This window comes from Pelophylax lessonae, assembly GCF_965119305.1.
Source record: "Pelophylax lessonae genome assembly, chromosome: 8".
In the NCBI taxonomy this organism is placed as follows: Eukaryota; Metazoa; Chordata; class Amphibia; order Anura; family Ranidae; genus Pelophylax; species Pelophylax lessonae.
This window is the reverse complement of record NC_138775.1, coordinates 114286562-114308963: the sequence shown is the minus strand read 5'-3', so window position 1 is coordinate 114308963 and position 22402 is coordinate 114286562. Positions and strand designations below refer to the sequence as shown.

The 22402-nt window shown below is 47.5% G+C and overlaps 1 protein-coding gene across 1 annotated transcript in view; it reads left to right on the top strand.

Moving 5' to 3' along the window:
* Nucleotides 1–20562, top strand: part of DDX47 (DEAD-box helicase 47) — a gene marked incomplete at its 5' end in the record, with an annotated part of 626288 nt that extends 605726 nt beyond the window's left edge. The window contains one exon of the mRNA XM_082265706.1: nt 20426–20562. Coding sequence (XP_082121832.1) covers nt 20426–20545 — 120 coding nt within the window. The 3' untranslated portion in view covers nt 20546–20562. The remainder of the gene's footprint in view (nt 1–20425) is intronic.
* Between the last annotated feature and the right edge of the window lie 1840 nt (nt 20563–22402).

Below are 22402 nucleotides of genomic sequence, written 5' to 3'. Positions count from 1 at the left end.
GTGTGGTTTGAACACCGTTTACATATGTGGGCGGGGTTTCTGTATGCGTTCGCTTCTGCGCGCGAGCTCACGGGGACAGGGCGCTTTAATTTTTTTTTTTTTTTTTTACTATTTATTTTATTTATTATTTTTTATTTTTACACCGTTTAAAAAAAAAATTGATCATTTTTATTTCTATTAAAAGGAATGTAAACATTCCTCGTAATAGAAATAGGCACGACAGGACCTATTTTTTGTGAAATCTGGGGTCAAAAAGTCCTCAGATCTCACAAGTACACTAAAAGATAGAAAAAAAAAAAATTATTATATAAAATGAAAAAAAAAAAAAAGGACCTTTAAACCGGTTGCTAGGCAACAACATTTTCCGTAGCTCCGGTCCTCCAAGACCATAGAGTCAAGTGAGGGCAAGCTTGCCCTCACTCGACATCCTGTCTGTGAGGATCTGGGACCGGATCGTTTTCCCCGCTGCCTGCGGGTCCGGTAAGCGTGGAAAAGGACCGGAACGTGGCGGGAGGGGGGGCGCCTCTTCCGCCATCCCGGAAGGGTGATCCCACGGCGAATCCGCCGCTGGGACCACCCTTATCGGAAAGCCAACCGTCCACCGTTTAAAAAAATACCAGGGTTATGGCAGCTATCTGCTGCCATAACACCGGTATTTAGGTTTAAACGGAGGACGTATATAAACCTTTTTGGACTTAGACATGGTGGCTGTATGAAGGGTGACAGGTACTCGGGTACCTTGTTGGGCAGGTGACAGGTACTCTGGTACTGATGAGCAGGTGGCAGGTACTTGAGTACTCCGATAGGCAGGTGACAGGTACTCGGATACTCTGATGGGCAGGTGACAGGCAGGTGATAAGTACTGATGAGTAGTACTGATACTGATAGGTGATACTGTACTGATGGGTACTGATGATCAGTACTGATACGTGATAGGTACTGATGAGTAGTGATGAGCAGGCGGCAAGTACTCGGGTACTTCAGGCATCAGGTACTCTGATGAGCAGGTGGAAGGTACTCGGGTCGGGAAAAAAACATATAAAACTGAGTAGCTGGAAGGTGTTCTCAAGCCAGACTGAATCAGCCGGCGAGAATCAAGTGGGGAACGTACCGCACGGTCAGTAGTGACCGGGAACCCTACGCAACCTGGAATACAAGTACCAATGTGTTGTGGGGGTGGAGGGACGAGAATATCCCTCCTGGAATGGTTGCAATGAAGGGGGCTCACAGGGATATTGGTGCAGACAAAAAAAGACTTTATTGGTGAAGATGCACACACAAAAAAAGACATAGAAATCTCATCAATAAAAAGGTGTGGAAACTCATCAGGTAAACTATTTGACCCTGAAGACCCCTGCGGGTGTCAGGATGACACAGACAGCAAATAAACACGCTAATATCCCCGCTCACCCAGTCCCATAAAGGCACTGTTGTAAGCAGGCTTAGTGTGATTGGTCTGAAAAGGACCTTGTATCACTCTAAAAGCCCGAGCAACTGTGCTGTAGGCCAGGCAGAAAATGAATGGGTACCCTAAGGAGAGAACACCTAGGCATGCCCGTCCAGTAATTGGAACCAGTGTGATGAATAGCTGAGTGTGTGACGGAATGTCATCAAATGTCATCTGGGCATCACATATGTAAGGCAAGGTGTAGCATCATAGTCTCATGAAGTATAAAACAAAGGGCATACTTCCAATGGTGAAAGTCTCATCTCCTGGCCGAAAACCTCCGGAGGGACCTGGCCCCGTGGGGCAGTGCAAGGTGAGGTGTACTGGAGGAATCGTGGCTTAACCAGCCGTGTTGCTTAAACAGCAATATTGGTGAAGGGTAGTCTCCAAGGTGAGATCCCGAGATTAGGGGAGGGGACTGCAAGGTAGCCCCTTGTGACGGCTGATCGCCGGAGATCTAAACTTGCTGGCTAAATGTTCAGGGTAAGGCAGTGCTGGGACATCACATAAGTTTGTGATGATATATCTGCATCAAGGGATTCCCAGTCGGACCTATGGCAGGAGTTGCTGGGGGTTCCGGGGGTGTGGTGTAACGACCTTGCTAAACTGGTAATCCAGTTTGGTAATCCAATGTAAATGTATGAAAGTTTTGGTCTTACCGGACATCCCCCGTTCTCATCCTGTATTCAAAGATGGAAGTACCTCGCTCCGCACTCAGGTCTCAGTTTCAGTCAGGGATGGTAGATGCAGATAATATCTTGTCCGGCTGTCCGAAGGACTTGTTCCTGCCAATCGCTGATAGCTTTCACCGCAAGGGAGCTGTAGAGACAGACTCGAATCCGCTTCCGGATGTATTCCCGGTACTCTTTCCGGGTCGCGGTGAGGGTGTTCAGCCAGCCAAGCGTGATCTCGTGCTGGGGACGAAAGGTGGGTGGGGCGTCAGCGTGTGATGTCGACGCGTTTCGCGTGCGCAAGCACGCGAAACGCGTCGACATCACACGCTGACACCCTCACCGCGACCCGGAAAGAGTACCGGGAATACATCCGGAAGCGGATTCGAGACCTGAGGAAGCGTGCGCAAGCACGCGAAACGCGTCGACATCACACGCTGACGCCCCACCCACCTTTCGTCCCCAGCACGAGATCACGCTTGGCTGGCTGAACACCCTCACCGCGACCCAGAAAGAGTACCGGGAATACATCCGGAAGCGGATTCGAGTCTGTCTCTACAGCTCCCTTGCGGTGAAAGCTATCAGCGATTGGCAGGAACAAGTCCTTCGGACAGCCGGACAAGATATTATCTGCATCTACCATCCCTGACTGAAACTGAGACCTGAGTGCGGAGCGAGGTACTTCCATCTTTGAATACAGGATGAGAACGGGGGATGTCCGGTAAGACCAAAACTTTCATACATTTACATTGGATTACCAAACTGGATTGCCAGTTTAGCAAGGTCGTTACACCACACCCCCGGAACCCCCAGCAACTCCTGCCATAGGTCCGACTGGGAATCCCTTGATGCAGATATATCATCACAAACTTATGTGATGTCCCAGCACTGCCATACCCTAAACATTTAGCCAGCAAGTTTAGATCTCCAGCGATCAGCTGTCACAAGGGGCTACCTTGCAGTCCCCTCCCCTAATCTCGAGATCTCACCTTGGAGACTACCCTTCACCAATATTGCTGTTTAAGCAACACGGCTGGTTAAGCCACGATTCCTCCAGTACACCTCACCTTGCACTGACCCACGGGGCCAGGTCCCTCCGGAGGTTTTCGGCCAGGAGATGAGACTTTCACCATTGGAAGTATGCCCTTTGTTTTATACTTCATGAGACTATGATGCTACACCTTGCCTTACATATGTGATGCCCAGATGACATTTGATGACATTCCGTCACACACTCAGCTATTCATCACACTGGTTCCAATTACTGGACGGGCATGCCTAGGTGTTCTCTCCTTAGGGTACCCATTCATTTTCTGCCTGGCCTACAGCACAGTTGCTCGGGCTTTTAGAGTGATACAAGGTCCTTTTCAGACCAATCACACTAAGCCTGCTTACAACAGTGCCTTTATGGGACTGGGTGGGCGGGGATATTAGCGTGTTTATTTGCTGTCTGTGTCATCCTGACACCCGCAGGGGTCTTCAGGGTCAAATAGTTTACCTGATGAGTTTCCACACCTTTTTATTGATGAGATTTCTATGTCTTTTTTTGTGTGTGCATCTTCACCAATAAAGTCTTTTTTTGTCTGCACCAATATCCCTGTGAGCCCCCTTCATTGCAACCATTCCAGGAGGGATATTCTCGTCCCTCCACCCCCACACCACATTGGAAGGTACTCGGGTACTCTGATGGGTAGGTGACAGGTACTCAGGTACTCTGATGACGGGTACTCCGTTGACAGGTACTCAAAGTACCCGAGTACCTGTCATCAGTGTACCCGAGTACCCGTCATCAGAGTACCCGTCATCAGAGTACCCGAGTACCCGTCATCAGAGTACCTGAGTACCCGTCGTCAGAGTACCTGTGTACCCGTCGTCAGAGTACCTGAGTACCCGTCGTCAGAGTACCTGAGTACCCGTCGTCAGAGTACCTGAGTACCCGTCGTCAGAGTACCTGAGTACCCGTCGTCAGAGTACCTGAGTACCCGTCGTCAGAGTACCTGAGTACCCGTCGTCAGAGTACCCGAGTACCCGTCACCAGAGTACCCGAGTACCTGTCACCAGAGTACCAGAATACCTGTCACCAGAGTACCAGAATACCTGTCACCAGAGTACCAGAATACCTGTCATCAGAGTACCAGAATACCTGTCATCTGAGTACCTGATGGGCTGGTGACAGGTACTCGGGTACTTTGATGGGCTAGTGACAGGTGCTCTTTATTGGGGGGGGGCAATCAGTGTGTTTGGGGTGCACTATGATTGGTAACTAGCTGTTACCACACTCTCTTCCTCACACAGGATCAGTGTGTGAGGAGGAGAACACGGTGACAGCTAGTTACCGTGTTCTCTGTTGACATTTGTGACCGGCTGTGATTGGACACAGCCCGTCACGTGGTAAAGAGCCAATTTCATTGGCTCTTTACCTAGATCAGGGATCGACTCTGTCCGAGGGGACGAGCCTCGTCCCCGATCGCTGCTCTGCGCGCCCCCGGGGGCGCGCATTGCAGAGAGAACGAGCGGCTCATGCTGGAGCCGCTCATGTGATCGGCTGTGATTGACACAGCCGATCACGTGGTAAACAGCCAATTTCTATTGGCTGTTTACCTTGATCAGGGATGGGCTATGTCCGAGGGACGAGCCTCACCGCCGATCGCCGCGCTGCGCGCCCCCGGGGGCGCGCAGTAGAGGGGAGATCCGGGCGACGTCATATGACGGCGGCCCGGATCCTCACAACCACTTTGCCGACGTCATATTACATGACTCGGTATGGAAGTGGTTAAATTGAGTCTCTCTCCATATTTCATTCACCGTAAGTGTCCTGATATGCCTATAGCCCTGAAGTATCAGATGTGAAAATTCTAATCCAGGAAAATCTATACGCCACTTTTCAAAGAGTCTATCTGTAGAGGAAGGAAGCAATTCGTCCTGTACGGTTTTAGATATCGTAGATATTGAATAAGACCTCTGTTGTATCAAGGTGTCCATCATTGTATGTTGAAAACCCTCTGACAGGTGTGGTGCACATGAAGATATGTAAGAAATTGCTTGGTGGTAGGCCAAAAAATGTGATTTAGGAAGATCATATTCTGCAGCAAGAACCTGGAAAGATTTAAATCTAAGTCTGGAGGTCCCACTTTCCATTTGTATCAAAGAGTATGCCTTCACCAGACCCTTAGATTTCCAATATTCAAAGGCTAGGTAGTTTCTTGCCTGAGAAAACATTGGATTTCCCACCAACGGTAAATGCTTTGAGATACCTAGTGGTACATGTAGTTTCTTGCGAATTTCTCTCCAGGCTATAAAGGTATCTCTTAGCAAAACCTGTTGTTGTATAGTTTTTGGTAGAGATGAGAATTTACTGTGCAGAATGGCTGCTAAACTCAAAGGATATGCTATTTGTTCCTCCAAAGTGTTATTAGTATAGCAATTTCCCTCCACAAGCCAATCCAACCCATACCTCATCAAGCATACAAGATTATACAGTCTAACGTCTGGGAGACCAGCCCCCCCTGTGTTCTTCGGGAGATGCAACTTGTCCAGCGAAATTCGTGAACGCTTACCTTGCCAAATTATTTTGAAAAAGCTCTGTTCAAAATTTGAACATCTTTGTTTCAATAGGAGCGGTATAGTTTGTAACTGGTATAATAGGCGTGGGAAGCTAATCATCTTAAATAGGTGGCATCTCCCGAAGAATGACAGGGCCACATACATAGTTCTTTCCTTATCTTTTCAAGCAATGGAGTAAAATTTAACGTATACAATGAAGACAAATCTCTGCTAATTTTAATTCCGAAGTATGTAATATATGACTGTACAAGAGGAAAAGGACAGGATGTATCCCAGTGAAGTATGGTAGGAGAAGTAAGCGGAAGAACCTCACTCTTATTATAGTTTACTTTAAGTCCTGTAAGTTTTTCAAAGTCATTTAGGATATGTTGTATGGTATTTAAATCAGCCTGAGGGTTAGACGTGAAGATCAGCATATCGTCGGCAAATAATGCCGTTCTTATTTCTTCATTCCTTATTTGAATTCCCTGTATATGAGCCTGTTCCAGAAAAAATCTGGATAGTGGCTCCAAGGCAAGGTTAAAAAGGATCGGGGAAAGCGGGCATCCCTGCCTCGTACCTTTGTATAGGGATATAGAGGCAGACATCCCCGCTGAGGATACAATTCTGGCTGTTGGTTTAGCATACAAGCTCGCAAAAAGTTTAAAGCGTGTCCCGTAAAGCCCAGTCTATTCAAGCTCAAGAACAGCCATTCCAAATTGATGTTATCAAAGGCTTTTTCTGCATCGAGAGAAACTATAGCCATTGATTTCAACGGATTTGCCTTTGCATGTTCCATGGCTGCTATAACCTTTCAGATATTTAAAGTGGCTGATCGGCCTTTAACAAAACCTCACGGCTATTCTAGTGGCTATCAGCTTAGCCAATATCTTTGCATCTATGTTTAATAACGATATTGGACGATACGAACCAGGTTGTAGAGCATCCTTGCCCTTTTTGGGGATAAGTTTAATATATGATTTGTACCCTGTTGAAAGATAGATGCCTTTTGTCCATAATTCATTAAACAAAGATGTAAGATAGGGTAGCAAACTATCCAACATTTTCTTATAAAATTCATTCGTATAGCCATCAGGTCCCGGGGTTTTTTCATTCGCTAGTGTTTTAATAATGTTGTTTATTTCGTCTTGATCTATCGGTGCGTTGATCAAACCTATTTGATCCTCCGAAAGGGAGGGGAGGTTTATGGTGTTTAATAGTTCCTCTGCTGCCTCTGAGTCTATGGAGCCTTTAGCATATAAATCTGCGTAATATTTCTCCAATATAGCCGTAATGGCTGCGGGAGAATGGGTGGCTTGTCCTTGTAAATCGCAGAGGGAAGTTATTTGTGCCGTGGTATGAGGCCCTTTTATTAGTCTGGACATTAACTTACTAGGTTTGTTACCAAACCGATGAAGTTTGGCCTCTAAGTGTGAGTGCTTTGTTTGTTCCACCCTTTCTGCCCATAGGTCAAAGTTTTGTTTAGCGTCATGCCACTTATTTATGTTTTCTAAAGTGTTGGACTGTGTCATGTTCTGTTGAGCTGTTCGTAGTTGTTTATAGGCAGACATTAAGGTCTTTTTATATCTTATAAGATATAATATTTCCCCGCCAAACTGTTTTACCCGCCTCCCATAGTAATATGGGGTCCCTACACTCTTCCCTGTTATATGATAGATATTCAGCCCAAGAGGTCTGTAAAAAACAAACTCTTTGTTATCTGCCAAGTAATTTGGAAATCTCCACATTCTAGGCAGGTTCTGGTTATATGTTAATGTTAGGGACATTGATATGGGGGCGTGATCAGAGATTGCTATATCATGTATGTTTGATGAGGTTATGTATGGCACCAGGTTTTGTGTACAGAACAGATAGTCCAATCGGGCCATGGAATTATGGCGCTGTGAAAAGAAGGTGTATTCCCTTTTGATAGGGTGGCTGACACGCCAATAGTCGATTAAATTCAGGGAATCCATCATATCAGAAAGAGCCGTAGAACGTTCTCCATAAAAGATCTGAATTGAAGAGGTAGGGGGTGAGGGCCCTCTTTTACGATCTTCTCGCAGGTACATAACTGAATTAAAATCCCCTCCTACTATATAGTATGCGGCTTGGTCCTGACAGAGCCATGCTGCTGTCTCCTCAAAAAATGCCTTGGTGGGAGAGTTAGGTGCATATATGTTTGAAATTTGGAGAGCGTGTTCAGGTAATTGAATTACTGCTGATACCTTCCTACCCAGTAAGTCTGTATGTGCTGAGTGTATGTTACATGACAACGTCTTATTCATAAGGATTAGTACACCTGCCTTTCGATGTATCGCAGGTGAACCTATCACTTCCCCAACCCATAACTGTTTCATGTAGTGGAATGTATCTGCCTCTAGATGTGTTTCTTGCAAAAGCGCTATATCGGCTTTTAATCGTTTTAAGTGTCTAAGGATACGCATTCGTTTGTTGGGGAGTGTAAACCCTTCACGTTCCATGATATTATATTCAAAGTGGCCATATTATCTGACAATAGGGTTCAATGTCGCTATTCATATATGGAGTGTAGTGTAGATGCCTCGGCCGAGCATCTACCGTCTCTCTCAGATGTTGATTATTCGGTGTGAGAAATATTAGATAAAATATAACACAGGCATGAAGAAAAAAAAAATCAAACAAACAAAAAAAAAAGGGGGGGGGGGAAAAGGGAAAGAAAACAGGAGGTCCCTCAGAGGGGGCACTCCTGTATACTAAAGATTTTTCTGACTTCACCTTTTTCTACATGTGAAGGAGTGTAAACTCTAGCGGCTCCTAGCCCATGGTATCAAATCGTGAGGGAATAATCTACCTTTAGGAGAGATTATGGCATATCTTCATTACCCATTATCCATTATGTGGCGAGTTTGGCCCTTTCAAAAGTACCAGCTGTGTCCAAGAAAGAAAAGCAAAGGGAAAAGAAATTCAGAAAAAAATAGAAAAAGACAGGATTATTTCTAAGATGCATACTAATCCGTATATCTATATTTGGTTGGATTCGATTAGGTTAGTTTAAAGCCAAGCCATTTAATAGTCTAAATCCATTTTCCTTTTAGTATATCTAGCACAGGCACTTCAATTGGTTATGCCCAATGCCGGGTAGGCTGTTTGTTGTCTCCTTCGTACTCATCACCTTACGCTTTTTACACCTGTTTTGGCCTTTTCTTAATGTCTCTGGAAAGGTCAATCCGTGCTTTCCTAGATAAAGCTGCCTTTCTAATTGAGCCCTATGACGGATCACCCTGTCCCTGGATTGTAAACCCCTTTGTGTCATTTTCCTATGAGTTTGGGACATTGCCCTTTATTGCATTTTATTTCCTCTTTATTCATCCTCTGAACAAAGGAAGATGGCAGGACTCATGGCATTGAGTTAATGTAATGTAATGTTACAGCCCATCCCCCCTCTCCTCCTGTTCCTGTGTCTAAGTGTGTGGATTCATGACACAGACAATGGTCTGAGCTGGGCTGGAGACAGCTCTCCGCAGGGGGTGTGTGTTAAGACTGCCTGTTTCAAATGTACAAATGTTCAGTTCTCATTGGTTGGTCCTTGTCTCATTTCCCCCCCCCCCCCCTGCAAGGCTAAGGGGAGTGCCCCTTAGCTGTGTGTAAAACTTTGCCTGGGAATGTAATAAACAGTTCTTGGTTAGACTCACAGCATAGAGTGTCATCTCATGTTTGTGGGAGAAGGCTATACCAGCTCTATCTCCCTTCTGCTTGGATCGCTAAATCCCTAGCTCTGGTAAGAGTGGGGCCTGCTCTACTCTACAGCATCCCTCACACTAGGGGGGAAGAGAACATCTCTGGCGGCGAAGCCCCTCTTTCTATCAGGGCATCCGCTACAACTGGTGGCAAGCGGTGGGTTGGTTCTTTTCCCCTAGAGGAGATTCTACAACTGGTTCCAAGAACGGAATGATCAGATGGAGAATCGCTACGGAAGCTTGAAGAGGTCAACCTTGAAAGATTTGTTGGAGAACCGTGGCCGACCAACAAATAACCGTACCAAAAAGCAACTACTGGCCGAGCTGATGGAAATGAATCGAAACAACGGTGTGACTGAAGCAGTAGCCCCGAACCTGGAGGATGAGTTGATGCAGGCTGTGCGTATGCGGTTGGCGTTGTATGGACCCAACCCTCCTGCAGACATCATTTCCCAGGTGATGAACGCCGCTATCGCTGAGGACCGGGAGAAGCGACAATATCAGTTGTGCATGGCGGAGATCCAGAGACCAGCGAGCCTAGCTGTGGAAAATGCTCCAGCCCCAACAGAGCGGAAAAAGGTACCCTTCGCAGCCTTTAAGAGCTTCCAGGAATCGGAGGGGGAAATAGATGGCTACTTAGCCGATTTTGAGAGACAATGTGCCTTACATAAAGTACCCACAGACGAATGGGTCACCATCCGGGCTGGGAAATTAACAGGTAGAGCTGCCGAAGCCTTTAGAGCTATACCTGATGAGGAGATTCAGCTCTACCCAGCAGTCAAGGAGGCTTTGCTTGCCCGGTACTCAGTCACCCCTGAAGGCGTATAGGAGACGGTTCCGGGAGTCCAAAAAGCACAGCGGAGATTCCTACACCGAATGGGCCAGCCGTCTTTACAGAACAGCCTCCCTCTGGATTACAGGTTGTCAAGCCATATCAGGAGAGGATGTGTTACAGCTGTTTCTATTGGAACATTTTTTCAATACCCAGCAGCCAGAGATACAGGTATGGATTCGGGATTGGCGACCGCTCATCTTACCCGAAGCAGCTCGTCTGGCCGATGAATATACTGACTCAAGGAAAGCAGAGCCTGCCTCAGTAAGGCCTCCTCCCCCTCGCCCCGAATCCCGGGCTCCTGTGCCCCCAGGCCCTACACCTTACCGGGGACCCCCTAGGCACCAACCCATCCAACCCAGGAACGGGGTGCAATGCTTCTGTTGTAGGCAAGTGGGACATGTTAGGAGTGATTTTCCCCTGGAGCCCTCCAGACCTACCTGGGTCCGCCCCAACATTGCAACCGCTAGAGTTCCGGCCCCGGCCACCCACTGCCTGGAAACAGAGGATAACACAGAGAAATATTGGGGAGTACTGCATGAGGCTGATCCCTGATTCAAGCAGCCACCCGGGATAACCGGCAACATCATCGGCAAATTGTGCTGGTGGACGGGCAATCGGCCCGTGGATTAAGAGACACTGGAGCTACCCTGACTTTAGTCCAGCCCCACCTAGTACGAGACAAAGGACACTGTCTGGGTCGCAGGGGGAGCTGTATATCGCCTACCCACTGCCCGTGTTCATCTAGATTGGGGAGCAGGATCCGGCACCATAAACGTGGGGGTTATGACGGACTTACCCGCTGAAGTTTTATTGGGGAATGATTTGGGTCCCCTAACCTCTACCTACATCCCCAAGGAACCTGCTGAAGCTCATCTTGTACCACTCGCATGCAAGCGAGGACTGCAGAAGCCAACTCACATGCCAGAGAGACTCAGGTAAGAGACAAAACCCCGACTGCGACCCTAGACCCAGCCCTGTTAGCCTGGGATACCCCAGAGGAGTTTGGGAGGGAAACCCGGGAAGACCCCACCTTATCTAAATGCAGAGCAAAGGCAGATACTGGGCAGGAGGAAGAGAGGGGCGAGAGGTTTATCTGGGAGCAAGATAGACTGTACAGACTAACGGACATTTATGGTGAAGGGGTAGCCCCATCCCAGAAGCGCCAACTGATAATTCCCAAGAAGTACCGGTGGGAGCTTCTCAGGATTGGGCATGACATACCCCTAGCTGGACATTTGGGAGTACTCCGCACATCCCATAGGGTGACCCAGAACTTCTTTTGACCAGGGGTCTCTAGGGATGTGCGACAGTATTGCAAAACCTGTGATACTTGTCAGCGGGTGGGTAATGATCACCCCAAAGCTCGATTAGTGTCTATGCCCATTATTGAGGAGCCGTTTAGTAGAATAGCCGTTGACCTGGTGGGTCCCCTAGCTAGGCCCAGTCCATCCGGTAAGAGGTACATCCTTACCGTGGTGGACTACGCTACCCGGAGGCGATGGCTCTATCGAATGTCCATGCAGAGACCGTTGCCGAAGCTCAGGTTCGGATATTCACTAGAGTGGGGTTCCCCAAGGAAATAATTTCTGATCAAGGAACACAATTCACTGCAGAACTAACCCAACAACTTTGGAAAGTCTGTGGTATTAAGCCGATACATAGTTCACCGTACCACCCCCAGACTAACGGTCTCTGTGAGCGGTTTAACGGCACCCTTAAGCAGATGTTGAGGACCTTTACTGACGCCTGCAGAAACTGGGAGAAGTTTCTGCCTCACCTCTTGTTTGCTTACAGAGAGGTGCCGCAGGAATCTACTGGGTTTTCCCCTTTTGAGTTGCTTTATGGGAGAAGGGTGCGAGGCCCCCTGAATCTCATTAGGGAGCACTGGGAAGGGGAAACGGAACACGAAGGGACCCCCATCGTGCCATATGTCCTGGAACTCAGGGACCGACTGGAGCAGTTGGCTAGGTTGGTAAAAGACAATCTCCAGGCGGCCCAGGGGCGACAGAAGGTCTGGTATGATCGAGGTGCACGCCAGCGAGCGTTCCGGGTGGGGCAGAAGGTTCTGGTCTTAAAGCCTACCAGACAGGACAAATTTCAGGCAGCATGGCAGGGTCCTTACCAGGTGGTGGAACAACTCTATGACACCACTTATGTAGTTGCCAGCTGTGCCAATGAGAGGATACGACGTTCCTTTCATATTAATATGCTCAAGGAGTATCAAGAGAGGCAGGAGGACATAACCGCTATATGCGCCCCAGTTACGGATGACCCAGACAGCCTCCCCGACCTACTAGAAAGAGATGCGCAGACCGACCTTATCAGTCAGGTGAAGCTAGGAGCTAGGCTAACAGAGACAGAGAAGGAGCAGGCTCATCAGTTATTAGACAAGAAACAACAGACCTTCTCCCAAGAGCCAGGGTACACCACGTTAGCTACCCACAAAGTAGACACCCCCGGGCAAGCTCCCCTTAGACAACCTCCCTACCGTGTCCCTGAAGCAGTCCGAGAGGGGATGCGGAAGGAGATGCAAGAAATGTTACAGCTAGGTGTCATCAAGCCCTCGGACAGTCCGTGGGCCTCCACGGTAGTCCACGTCCCTAAGAAGGATGGAACCACCCGGTTCTGTGTGGACTACCGGCGATTAAACGACCGGACTGTTACAGATGCGTACCCGATGCCCAGAATAGACGAACTGCTAGATCGCCTAGCCCGGGGGCGCTATCTGACTACCATAGACCTGTGCAAAGGCTATTGGCAGATACCCCTGGCCGAGGAAGCTATCCCTAAGTCGGCCTTCATCACCCCGGCCTACCAGACAGGACAAATTTCAGGCAGCATGGCAGGGTCCTTACCAGGTGGTGGAACAACTCTATGACACCACTTATGTAGTTGCCAGCTGTGCCGATGAGAGGATACGACGTTCCTTTCATATTAATATGCTCAAGGAGTATCAAGAGAGGCAGGAGGACATAGCCGCTATATGCGCCCCAGTTACGGATGACCCAGACAGCCTCCCCCTCCCCGACCTACTAGAAAGAGATGCGCAGACCGACCTTATCAGTCGGGTGAAGCTAGGAGCTAGGCTAACAGAGACAGAGAAGGAGCAGGCTCATCAGTTATTAGACAAGAAACAGACCTTCTCCCAAGAGCCAGGGTACACCACGTTAGCTACCCACAAAGTAGACACCCCCGGGCAAGCTCCCCTTAGACAACCTCCCTACCGTGTCCCTGAAGCAGTCCGAGAGGGGATGCGGAAGGAGATGCAAGAAATGTTACAGCTAGGTGTCATTGAGCCCTCGGACAGTCCGTGGGCCTCCCCGGTAGTCCTCGTCCCTAAGAAGGATGGAACCACCCGGTTCTGTGTGGACTACCGGCGTTTAAACGACCGGACTGTTACAGATGCGTACCCGATGCCCAGAATAGACGAGCTGCTAGATCGCCTAGCCCGGGGGCGCTATCTGACTACCATAGACCTGTGCAAAGGCTATTGGCAGATACCCCTGGCCGAGGAAGCTATCCCTAAGTCGGCCTTCATCACCCCGTTTGGCTTGTACCAGTTTCGAGTCATGCCATTCGGGATGAAGAATGCCCCGGCCACCTTCCAGCGCATGGTAGATGAACTCCTCAATGGCTTCCAGGACTTCGCCTGTGCGTATCTGGATGACATTGCCATCTACAGTGAGTCATGGGAAAAACATTTGGAAGACGTAGAGGCAGTACTGGATCGGATCCGGACTGCTGGCCTGACTCTGAAACCAGACAAGTGCCATGTTGGCATGGCCGAAGTCCAGTATTTGGGCCACCGGGTGGGGTGTGGAAAGCAACGACCAGAACCCGCTAAAATTGAAGCCATCACAAACTGGCCAATACCCCGTACTAAAACTCAAGTATTAGCTTTTCTGGGAACTGCTGGGTATTACAGACGTTTCGTACCTGACTACAGCGCCACTGCCAAACCCTTGACCGACCTGACAAAGAAAAACTTACCTAGGCAGGTCCTGTGGTCTCCAGCATGTGAGGCTGCTTTTCAGTCGCTAAAACAAGCCCTAAGTAATGCTCCTGTCTTAGCTGCACCAGTTCCTAACCAGCGGTTTATTGTACACACAGATGCTTCCATGTTTGGACTTGGGGCAGTCTTAAGTCAAGTTGGAGAAGATGGAGGAGAGCACCCTGTCGCGTACCTCAGTAGAAAGCTGTTACCCCGGGAGGTGAGCTATGCGGCAGTGGAAAAAGAATGTTTAGCCTTGGTGTGGGCACTGAAAAAACTAACCCCCTACTTGTATGGACGGGAGTTTATCTTGATAACAGACCACAACCCGTTGGTGTGGCTTAACCGGGTGGCAGGAGACAATGGCCGCTTACTGCGATGGAGCTTGGCACTACAGCCCTACAATTTTACTATCCACTATCGGCCTGGTAAGCAGAATGGCAATGCTGATGGGTTGTCCCGGCAAATGGAACTCAGCCCCTAACCTAAATCCGGACATCCCCAAGTTGACCTGAAAAGGGTCAAGCCGGGTCTGCCGGAGTGTTCCACAAGGGAGAGCACTGTGACGGATCACCCTGTCCCTGGATTGTAAACCCCTTTGTGTCATTTTCCTTTGGGTTTGGGACATTGCCCTTTTATTGCATTTTATTTCCTCTTTATTCATCCTCTGAACAAAGGAAGATGGCAGGACTCATGGCATTGAGTTAATGTAATGTAATGTTACAGCCCATCCCCCCTCTCCTCCTGTTCCTGTGTCTAAGTGTGTGGATTCATGACACAGACAATGGTCTGAGCTGGGCTGGAGACATATCTCCGCAGGGGGTGTGTATTAAGACTGCCTGTTTCAAATGTACAAATGTTCAGTTCTCATTGGTTGGTCCTTGTCTCATCCCCCCCCTGCAAGGCTAAGGGGAGTGCCCCTTAGCTGTGTGTAAAACTGTATGTCTGGGAATGTAATAAACAGTTCTTGGTTAGACTCACAGCATAGAGTGTCATCTCATGTTTGTGGGAGAAGGCTATACCAGCTCTATCTCCCTTCTGCTTGGATCGCTAAATCCCTAGCTCTGGTAAGAGCGGGGCCTGCGCTACTCTACAGCATCCCTCACACTAGGGGGGAAGAGAACATCTCTGGCGGCGAAACCCCTCTTTCTATCGGGGCGTCCGCTACAAGCCCGAACTCTCCTCCACAGGTAAGTTAATAGAGAGAAGATATTTCTCCGCATCTGCGGGGTTTTTGAACATCATACGTTCGCCCATTGCCGAGTTGATATACAGTATTGCCGGGTAAGCCAATGTAAATTTTATCTTGTGATGGTATAAGGTTGTACATATTATGGAAAATGCCTTACATTTCCTTGATACCTCTGCTGAGTAATCTGCAAAGATTAGTATGGAATGGCTTTCAATCTGTAGTTTGTTGTTGTTTAAATTTCTGGAAGATAAGATTTTTATCTGCATAGATCAGGTATCTTGCTATAACTGGCCTAAAGTTGTTCTTGCCTTCCTTAAAACTGCCAATCCTGTGCGCTCGTTCCACTACACAGGTAGTTGTTATTCCTAGTGCATTTGGTATTGTGACAGAGCAGAGAAGAGTAAGCGCCTCAGATTGAAAAGTTCCTGGGACCCCAATAATACGGAGATTGTTCCGTCTAGATTAGAATGATTTTCTAGGTCCTCTATCTTTTCTTGCAATAACTGCAGAGCGCTGTCATGTGTAGATATCTCTGCTGTTGTCTATCATTTCATCTTCCAAAGAAGAAATTCTCAACTCTGCTTCCTGTATTTGCTGTTTGTGCATTTGCAACTCTTTTTGTATCTGTGTAAGCCCCTGAATTATGGCTGTTTCCACTGTATGTTTAATTGTGGGTGCCAACAATGCCGCAACTGCTTCTGCTATCCGGCCACAGGGTGAGTCCTCTGGTGGGATTTCAGAAATGCTAGACTGCGCGTGAGTGTTCATTATCACATGTTCTCTCACCTCCTCCTGTGTCTTGGTGGTAGATTGAAGCTCGGCTACCATATTAGGGTCTTCCTCCAAAGGGTAAGTTGTGGATGCAGAAATAACCATTTTGGGGACCCCCATCAGGCGGGTGATAGATGCAGTGGATGTGGATATGGATGTAACAGAGGGAACGTATGCAGCAGATGAAGGAGAAGTAGTAGATAAGGTCGGCATGGTAGTCATAGTAGATATGGCTAAAGTAGTAGGCACATTAAGAGACCCATCAGGTGACTTGTCTGTGTGAGATGTTGTATGGGAGGTGATATTGCTGCTCTGGAGGCTCTGAGAGCGGCCCCGTTCCACAAATCGATCCATCTGCTGCTGCAATCAGGTCTCCAGCAACTCTGCAGCTCCGCTCCAGCAGCTTCAATGTCAGCCGGTGTCTCTCCCCTGCTCACAATTGTCACAGTGGGGCAGTTCAGTGTAAGCAGTACAGCGAGTACTCCTCAGGTCTCTGCAAGTCTCCCCCAATTCCACTCCAGCAGTTCCTGTATCAGCCTGTATCGGCGCCGCTCCGCCCCGCTCTCTTTCCTGCCCGGCTGTCACGGCGGGCGGGAGTGTAGGCTCAAGACACAGTAGTGCGGTGCGGTGGGATGCGGTCGGCACGGGTGGCCGGTGTGGAACAGCCTAGCAAGAGCTCCGCCACCCCCGGGACACACACACCCAAATGTCGCTGCGATGCAGGCAGGCTCACGGTAAACACTTGATGCCTCTTTCCCCGGCTTTTCCCCGCTATCTCGGCTCTCGTCCCTCAAGATGGCTTTTCATGCGGTCTCATACAGGGCGCTGCAGGAGCCTAGATCTCTCACTCCTCCCCCATGAGCGCCGGAACTGGAAGTCCCCAGCTCCAGCTCTTCAAGGCCCCTCCCCATTTGGAGGGGGTGAGCACTCCTAGACCAACTAGTTCCACCCACTTTCTGGGTCAAGGTTTGCCTTGTTGTTTTTTTGGAACGTGGAACCCCCCTTGTTCCCAACATGTGGGTCTGCATATGGCTTGTGTCCGGGTGTGAAATTGCTCCTCCTCCTTATCCGCTTGAGCAGTTCCTTCCCCCCCCAATTTCCATTTCTTTCATGCGCCTGCTGCTGAATCTGCCAGGTTAGGGGGTATTTGTCCCTGTGTCGGAGCTGGCACAAGTTCCAAGGGTTCCTCCATTCTGTTCGCCAAGCTGTGGGTCAAGCTGGAATCCATCCAAGTCTTCTCATGGGTTTCTTTCCTTGAAACCATAGATGTCCAGGATGCTTACCTGCACATTCCTATGAGCGAGGGACATGTGTGTTTCCTGCAATCTGCAGTTGGGGATGCACCCTATCTATTGTGGCATTTTACTTTGACCTGCTTTGTTGCACCCAGCTTTTTTCTAAGGTGTTTGCTCCAGCCCTGGTGCTGCTGAGACAGCTGGGATTGCTTTGCCTGGTTTCTTGGGCGAGCGCTCTTCTAGATCACCGTGATGGCTAGCTTGGGGGATCTAAGGCTCCCTGCAGGGCTTTGGCTGGTTACGGAACATCCTGAGGACCGAGGGACTGGAGTCTATGGATCTGATTCTCGTCTCGGCATGCCAGCATGTTTCTTCTTGTCGACGTTTTTTCGAAATTCAGTCCAATTACTTTTGTCTTGTGGGTATCCTCCCAGCACTTGTTTGTGGACTCTGGTCCCTATGGTACCCACCTTTCTGGGTGACTTTGTTTGAACAGTTCCATGTGAGGATTCTGCAGAGGTATTGCGGTCCATTCAAGCTGACCCTGCATTTCCTTAGACGTCTGGTTCTTCTGGACCGATGGATGAGGGCTTTCCTCTTATGGTGGTTCCAGTCCGCTGTTCGGCTAACCGGGGCCTACTCTCCCCTCTTCTTATGGACGGTCATTATTACAGAATGCTAACCTATCCAGCTGGAGGGGGAGCTCTTGGTTCGCCAGCTCTTTATGGTCTTCAGGCGCGAGAGTTTATGGTTGATCTGGGTGTTTTTTCTTACCCTTCTCTGTGAGCTTTCTGTCTGGGTCCAATCAGACGCTACCACCACTGTAGGCTAGGCCTTCAGCCAGAGTGACGCGTACATTTCCCTTCTTTTGTGGTGGGGGGCGCAGCACGTTTCTGGCCTTCTCTGCCGTGCATATATAGAGGATTGAGAAATGGCATGGGAAGGGAGTACTGTACCAAGATGGTTTTGTTTTTCTGCAGATTTGCCTACAGTGGAGATTCCCTGGAGGGGTTTTCCAGATCTCCTGCCTTACGAGGTGTAACGATTGGGGGACACCACGGGGACCCCAGGCTGCTGCATTGTCTGCTGTAGGGTTCATGGGACGGCAACTGTAGGGGTTCTGGTCCTTTGGGTGCCCCCAGACTGGTCTATAGTACACTGACATGGTACGGCTTGTCCTAAATGTTACCTGGTGGTTGCCTCTTTGGACGTGTTGCTTCCCCAGGGTCTAGACTACCCTTGATGATTTTCTAGGGGTTTGTCATTGACATTCACCATGTTGTCTCAGTGACCCTTATTGGGTTTGAGTTGGGGTTTTGGTTCTCTAGAATCCTTCCCTTAGAGAGTATGGAGGATATTACCCGACTTCTCTTTATCAGAGGGTTGCCCTTTTGAGTGTATTTGCTTCAGCGGGCACATCTGAGTTGGCTTGTTTGTCTCCCTGATTGTTTTTTCACAGGGATAGGGTGATTCCTTTTTTTGTGTCGCTCCTGCCTGGCATTCGCTGTCAATTTCGCTCTTATCGGAGAATATTGCTCTGCCTTCCTTGTGGGGATGTCTGGCATCCTATGGAGCTTTCGCTGCACGTATTTGGATGTGGTCTGTGTGGTTTATGTGCCCTTGTCCACTGCAACCTCCTGCCGGTTGGAAAGGAGGGAATGCCAGAACAGGCATCCAACAGGCCAATGGGAACATGAAAGACGGCTAAGGGCGGGTTCCTCCCTTGCGCGGTACAGCAGGCTCCACAAGGGCGCTAGTGCCTCTGGTGCTTTCAGGCATCTGTGTCTCAGGGTTGCGAACCAGCTCCTGGTCTGTGCCTTCTTACTAAATTTTCCTTGTTGATGTGTTGCATTTTTAGATGTTTCTTTTCGTCGCAATATTTTGGAGGCGGCTGTTTACGCTTCCTTGTGATCCCATTTAGGGGTTGTTTGGGTGGTTGGCATGTTTGCCTGGTTGCTCAAATAGTTTTTTGGTTTCCCCACCCCTCATTGAGGCACTGCTTTTGGGACATTACGATGGTCAAGAATAAAGAAGCTGTTTCCATCAATGAACGTCAGCGAAAACTGGATTTTTGTTACACTGTAAAATCCCTTTCTCTGAGTTCATTGACGGACACAGCACCCACCCCTCTGTTTTTCTCTACTCATACTGCTTTGTTACAAAATGTAGTTGCTTATGGTAGAGAAAAGGTTAACTATCAGCTAGGACTGCCCATAGGCAGTGCTGAGCTCCTTTTTTTCTGCCTAGTGTCCTACTCCTGTAGGGTGCAATATAACCCAATGGTCAAGAATAAAGAAGAATCTGTGTCTGTCAATGAGCTCAGAGAAAGTGATTTTACAGTGACATTGGTAATTGCTAATTATGTCACCCTTGTATGTGTAGTAACAGTCTGCATTCAGGGCATCCACTATGTCGCTAAATGCAGAGCATCAAGCCGTGGTCCAGGCCAGCCATTCAAAGAACTGGAGTTTGCAAACTCAGAAAGAAGACTGGGTAAAGATGGAAGTGCCATAAATCCATGACAGGGCTGTGCTAGAGAGCTCCGTGTGCAGGTAAGTGTCATAATGTGGTAGTGTGCGGTGCATATTAGTACATTATGACTTAAACCTGTAGGGGGCCCAATTTTTTTTATTTCTGTGGTGGTTTCTGCATCCTTGGTTGGAAAGATTTTCACCAGGTGACACCTGGGTTATTCATGCTAACCTTTATGCTCTGAAGTGCTCTCTACATATTCATTATTTGAAAAACATACTAGTCGCCGTTTGTTTCTAGTCCACAAAAGTTATGTGCAGTATTTTCTACTGGGAGAAAAACAAGTGTGCATTATACTGTAGCATCAAAAAGCTGGATGTGTGGTTGTGTATTATGGCCATCACAATTCAACATGACTTGTGCACATGGCCTAGTTTTATTCAAAGCATGTTAGACAAAGATGATTGTTTGTGTTTTCATTTGTAAACCATTGATGGATATTTTTTAGTATTTGCAGACATACTGAGATTAAAATTGTCTTTTTTCAAGGAGTTGCGAGAACACAGTGAAAAGAAAAAGCGTACACAGGAAGAGGAAGAAGACGCAGAAGGCTCTTTTGGAGTGAGAAAAAAAATTGCCGGAGGAAAATCTAAAAAAAAAATTCACTGACTGCAAAAAAACTGAAAAGAACAGATTTTTGAACATGCTAGCAAATGTACGTTTTGTATAGGCATCAATGAATTAAGTTTTTATGTATTTGCATATTGAATAAAGTATATAAAAATACCTCTCGCACATGATGTAAGCGATCAATTATAAAACCAAATCAATGTGAACAATGTGTGAAAAATACCCCGACAAAATCAACCTAAAATTAGAACACCACTCTATAATGCCAGGATAAATGACACCAGAATACTATACAAAAAAAAATAAAAAATATATATATATACACACACACACACTATATCAACAAAAGTATAGATACGCCAGCCTTTACACCCACATGAACTTTTTTTGGCATCCTAGTCTTAGTCTGTAGTCAATATTGATTTGGCCCACCCTTTGCAGCTATAACAGCTTCAACTCTTCTGGGAAGGCTGTCCATAAGGTTTAGGAGTGTGTATATGGGAATATTTGACCATTCTTTCAAAAGTGCATTTGTGAGGTCAGGCACTGATTTCGGAAGAGAAGGCCTGGCTCGCTGTCTCCACTCTAACCCTGTAACACCCGTTGTTGTAAAATTACACCGTTACATTTAACCATCCTTAAAAACAATCCGTTATGTTTTTTTTTTACCACATTTACATAGTCATTGGGTCCTATTTTTCAGTCTCACAATGCTATTGGATCATACATTTGTTTATAAGTCCCGCCTTATGGCCATGAACTCACACAACATCTCAAGGTTTCCTTAGAACAACATCTCTTTGTTTCAATGACTGGATTCATCAGATTCAAGTAAGTAAAATGTCTTTTATATTTTTTTTGGTTCTTATTATAATGTCTAGAGCATGTACATATGTAGTTATTGTGTAATAAATTCATCAAATTTCATTTAGAGCTTGTTATATACTTGTTGCAATTATACAACACTGGGTGAGTGTGGTAGTCAAAATAGCAGGCTTGTTGCAGTGTGCTCAAACAGGTTGTATTCCCTCCACTACACCACTGCCTGAAAGAGTATTTTCTTTTCTTGTCTGGATATCACAGGAGATGACATTTCCCTTCACACACCATGGGAATACTTCCAGAAGTTTGTGTCCGAAGACATGATTGAGGCTCTGACACAAAACACAAATGAGTACAGCTTTTAGACACATGGAACATCTGTAAACACCATTGTAAAGGAAATTGAAAAAATGTTTGGCATGTTCCTGAAGATGGGCCTAGTACAAATGGCTGGAACCTGTATGTATTGGGAGACAGAGACATGGTACTCCCCTGTTGCTGATGTGATGCCACGCAACCGATTCCAATCCCTGTTGACATCATTACATTTTGTAAACATGACAGTATCTGAGACAGAAAAGAAAGACAAACTATGGAAACTCAGACCATGGCTTGATTCATTCAGAGAGAAATGCCTGCAAGTGGAACCAGAAGAGCACAACTCTGTGGATGAGATGATGATTCCTTTCAAGGGGAGGTTCAGCAGCATCAAGCAATATATGCGAGGCAAGCCAAACCCATGGGGATTCAAAGTGTGGGTGAGAACTGGAATTTCTGGCATGATGTGTGACTTTGATGTCTACCAAGGCAGTGTCAAGGAAATACGAGCCAAATCTGAACTTGGATTGTCAGGTGATGTTGTGATGAAACTTGCTTCCACACTTCCAGAAAGTCAGAACTACAAAATCTATGCAGACAACTACTGCACCTGTGTTCCACTATTAGTGAAGCTCCTTGAACGGGGAATTCATTATGTGGGAACAGCCAGGCAGGTGCGCTTACCCAACTGTAACCTTGAAGAGTTTGAAGAAAAACAGGAGAGGAAGCTATGATGTCAGAGTGGAGGGGAATCCC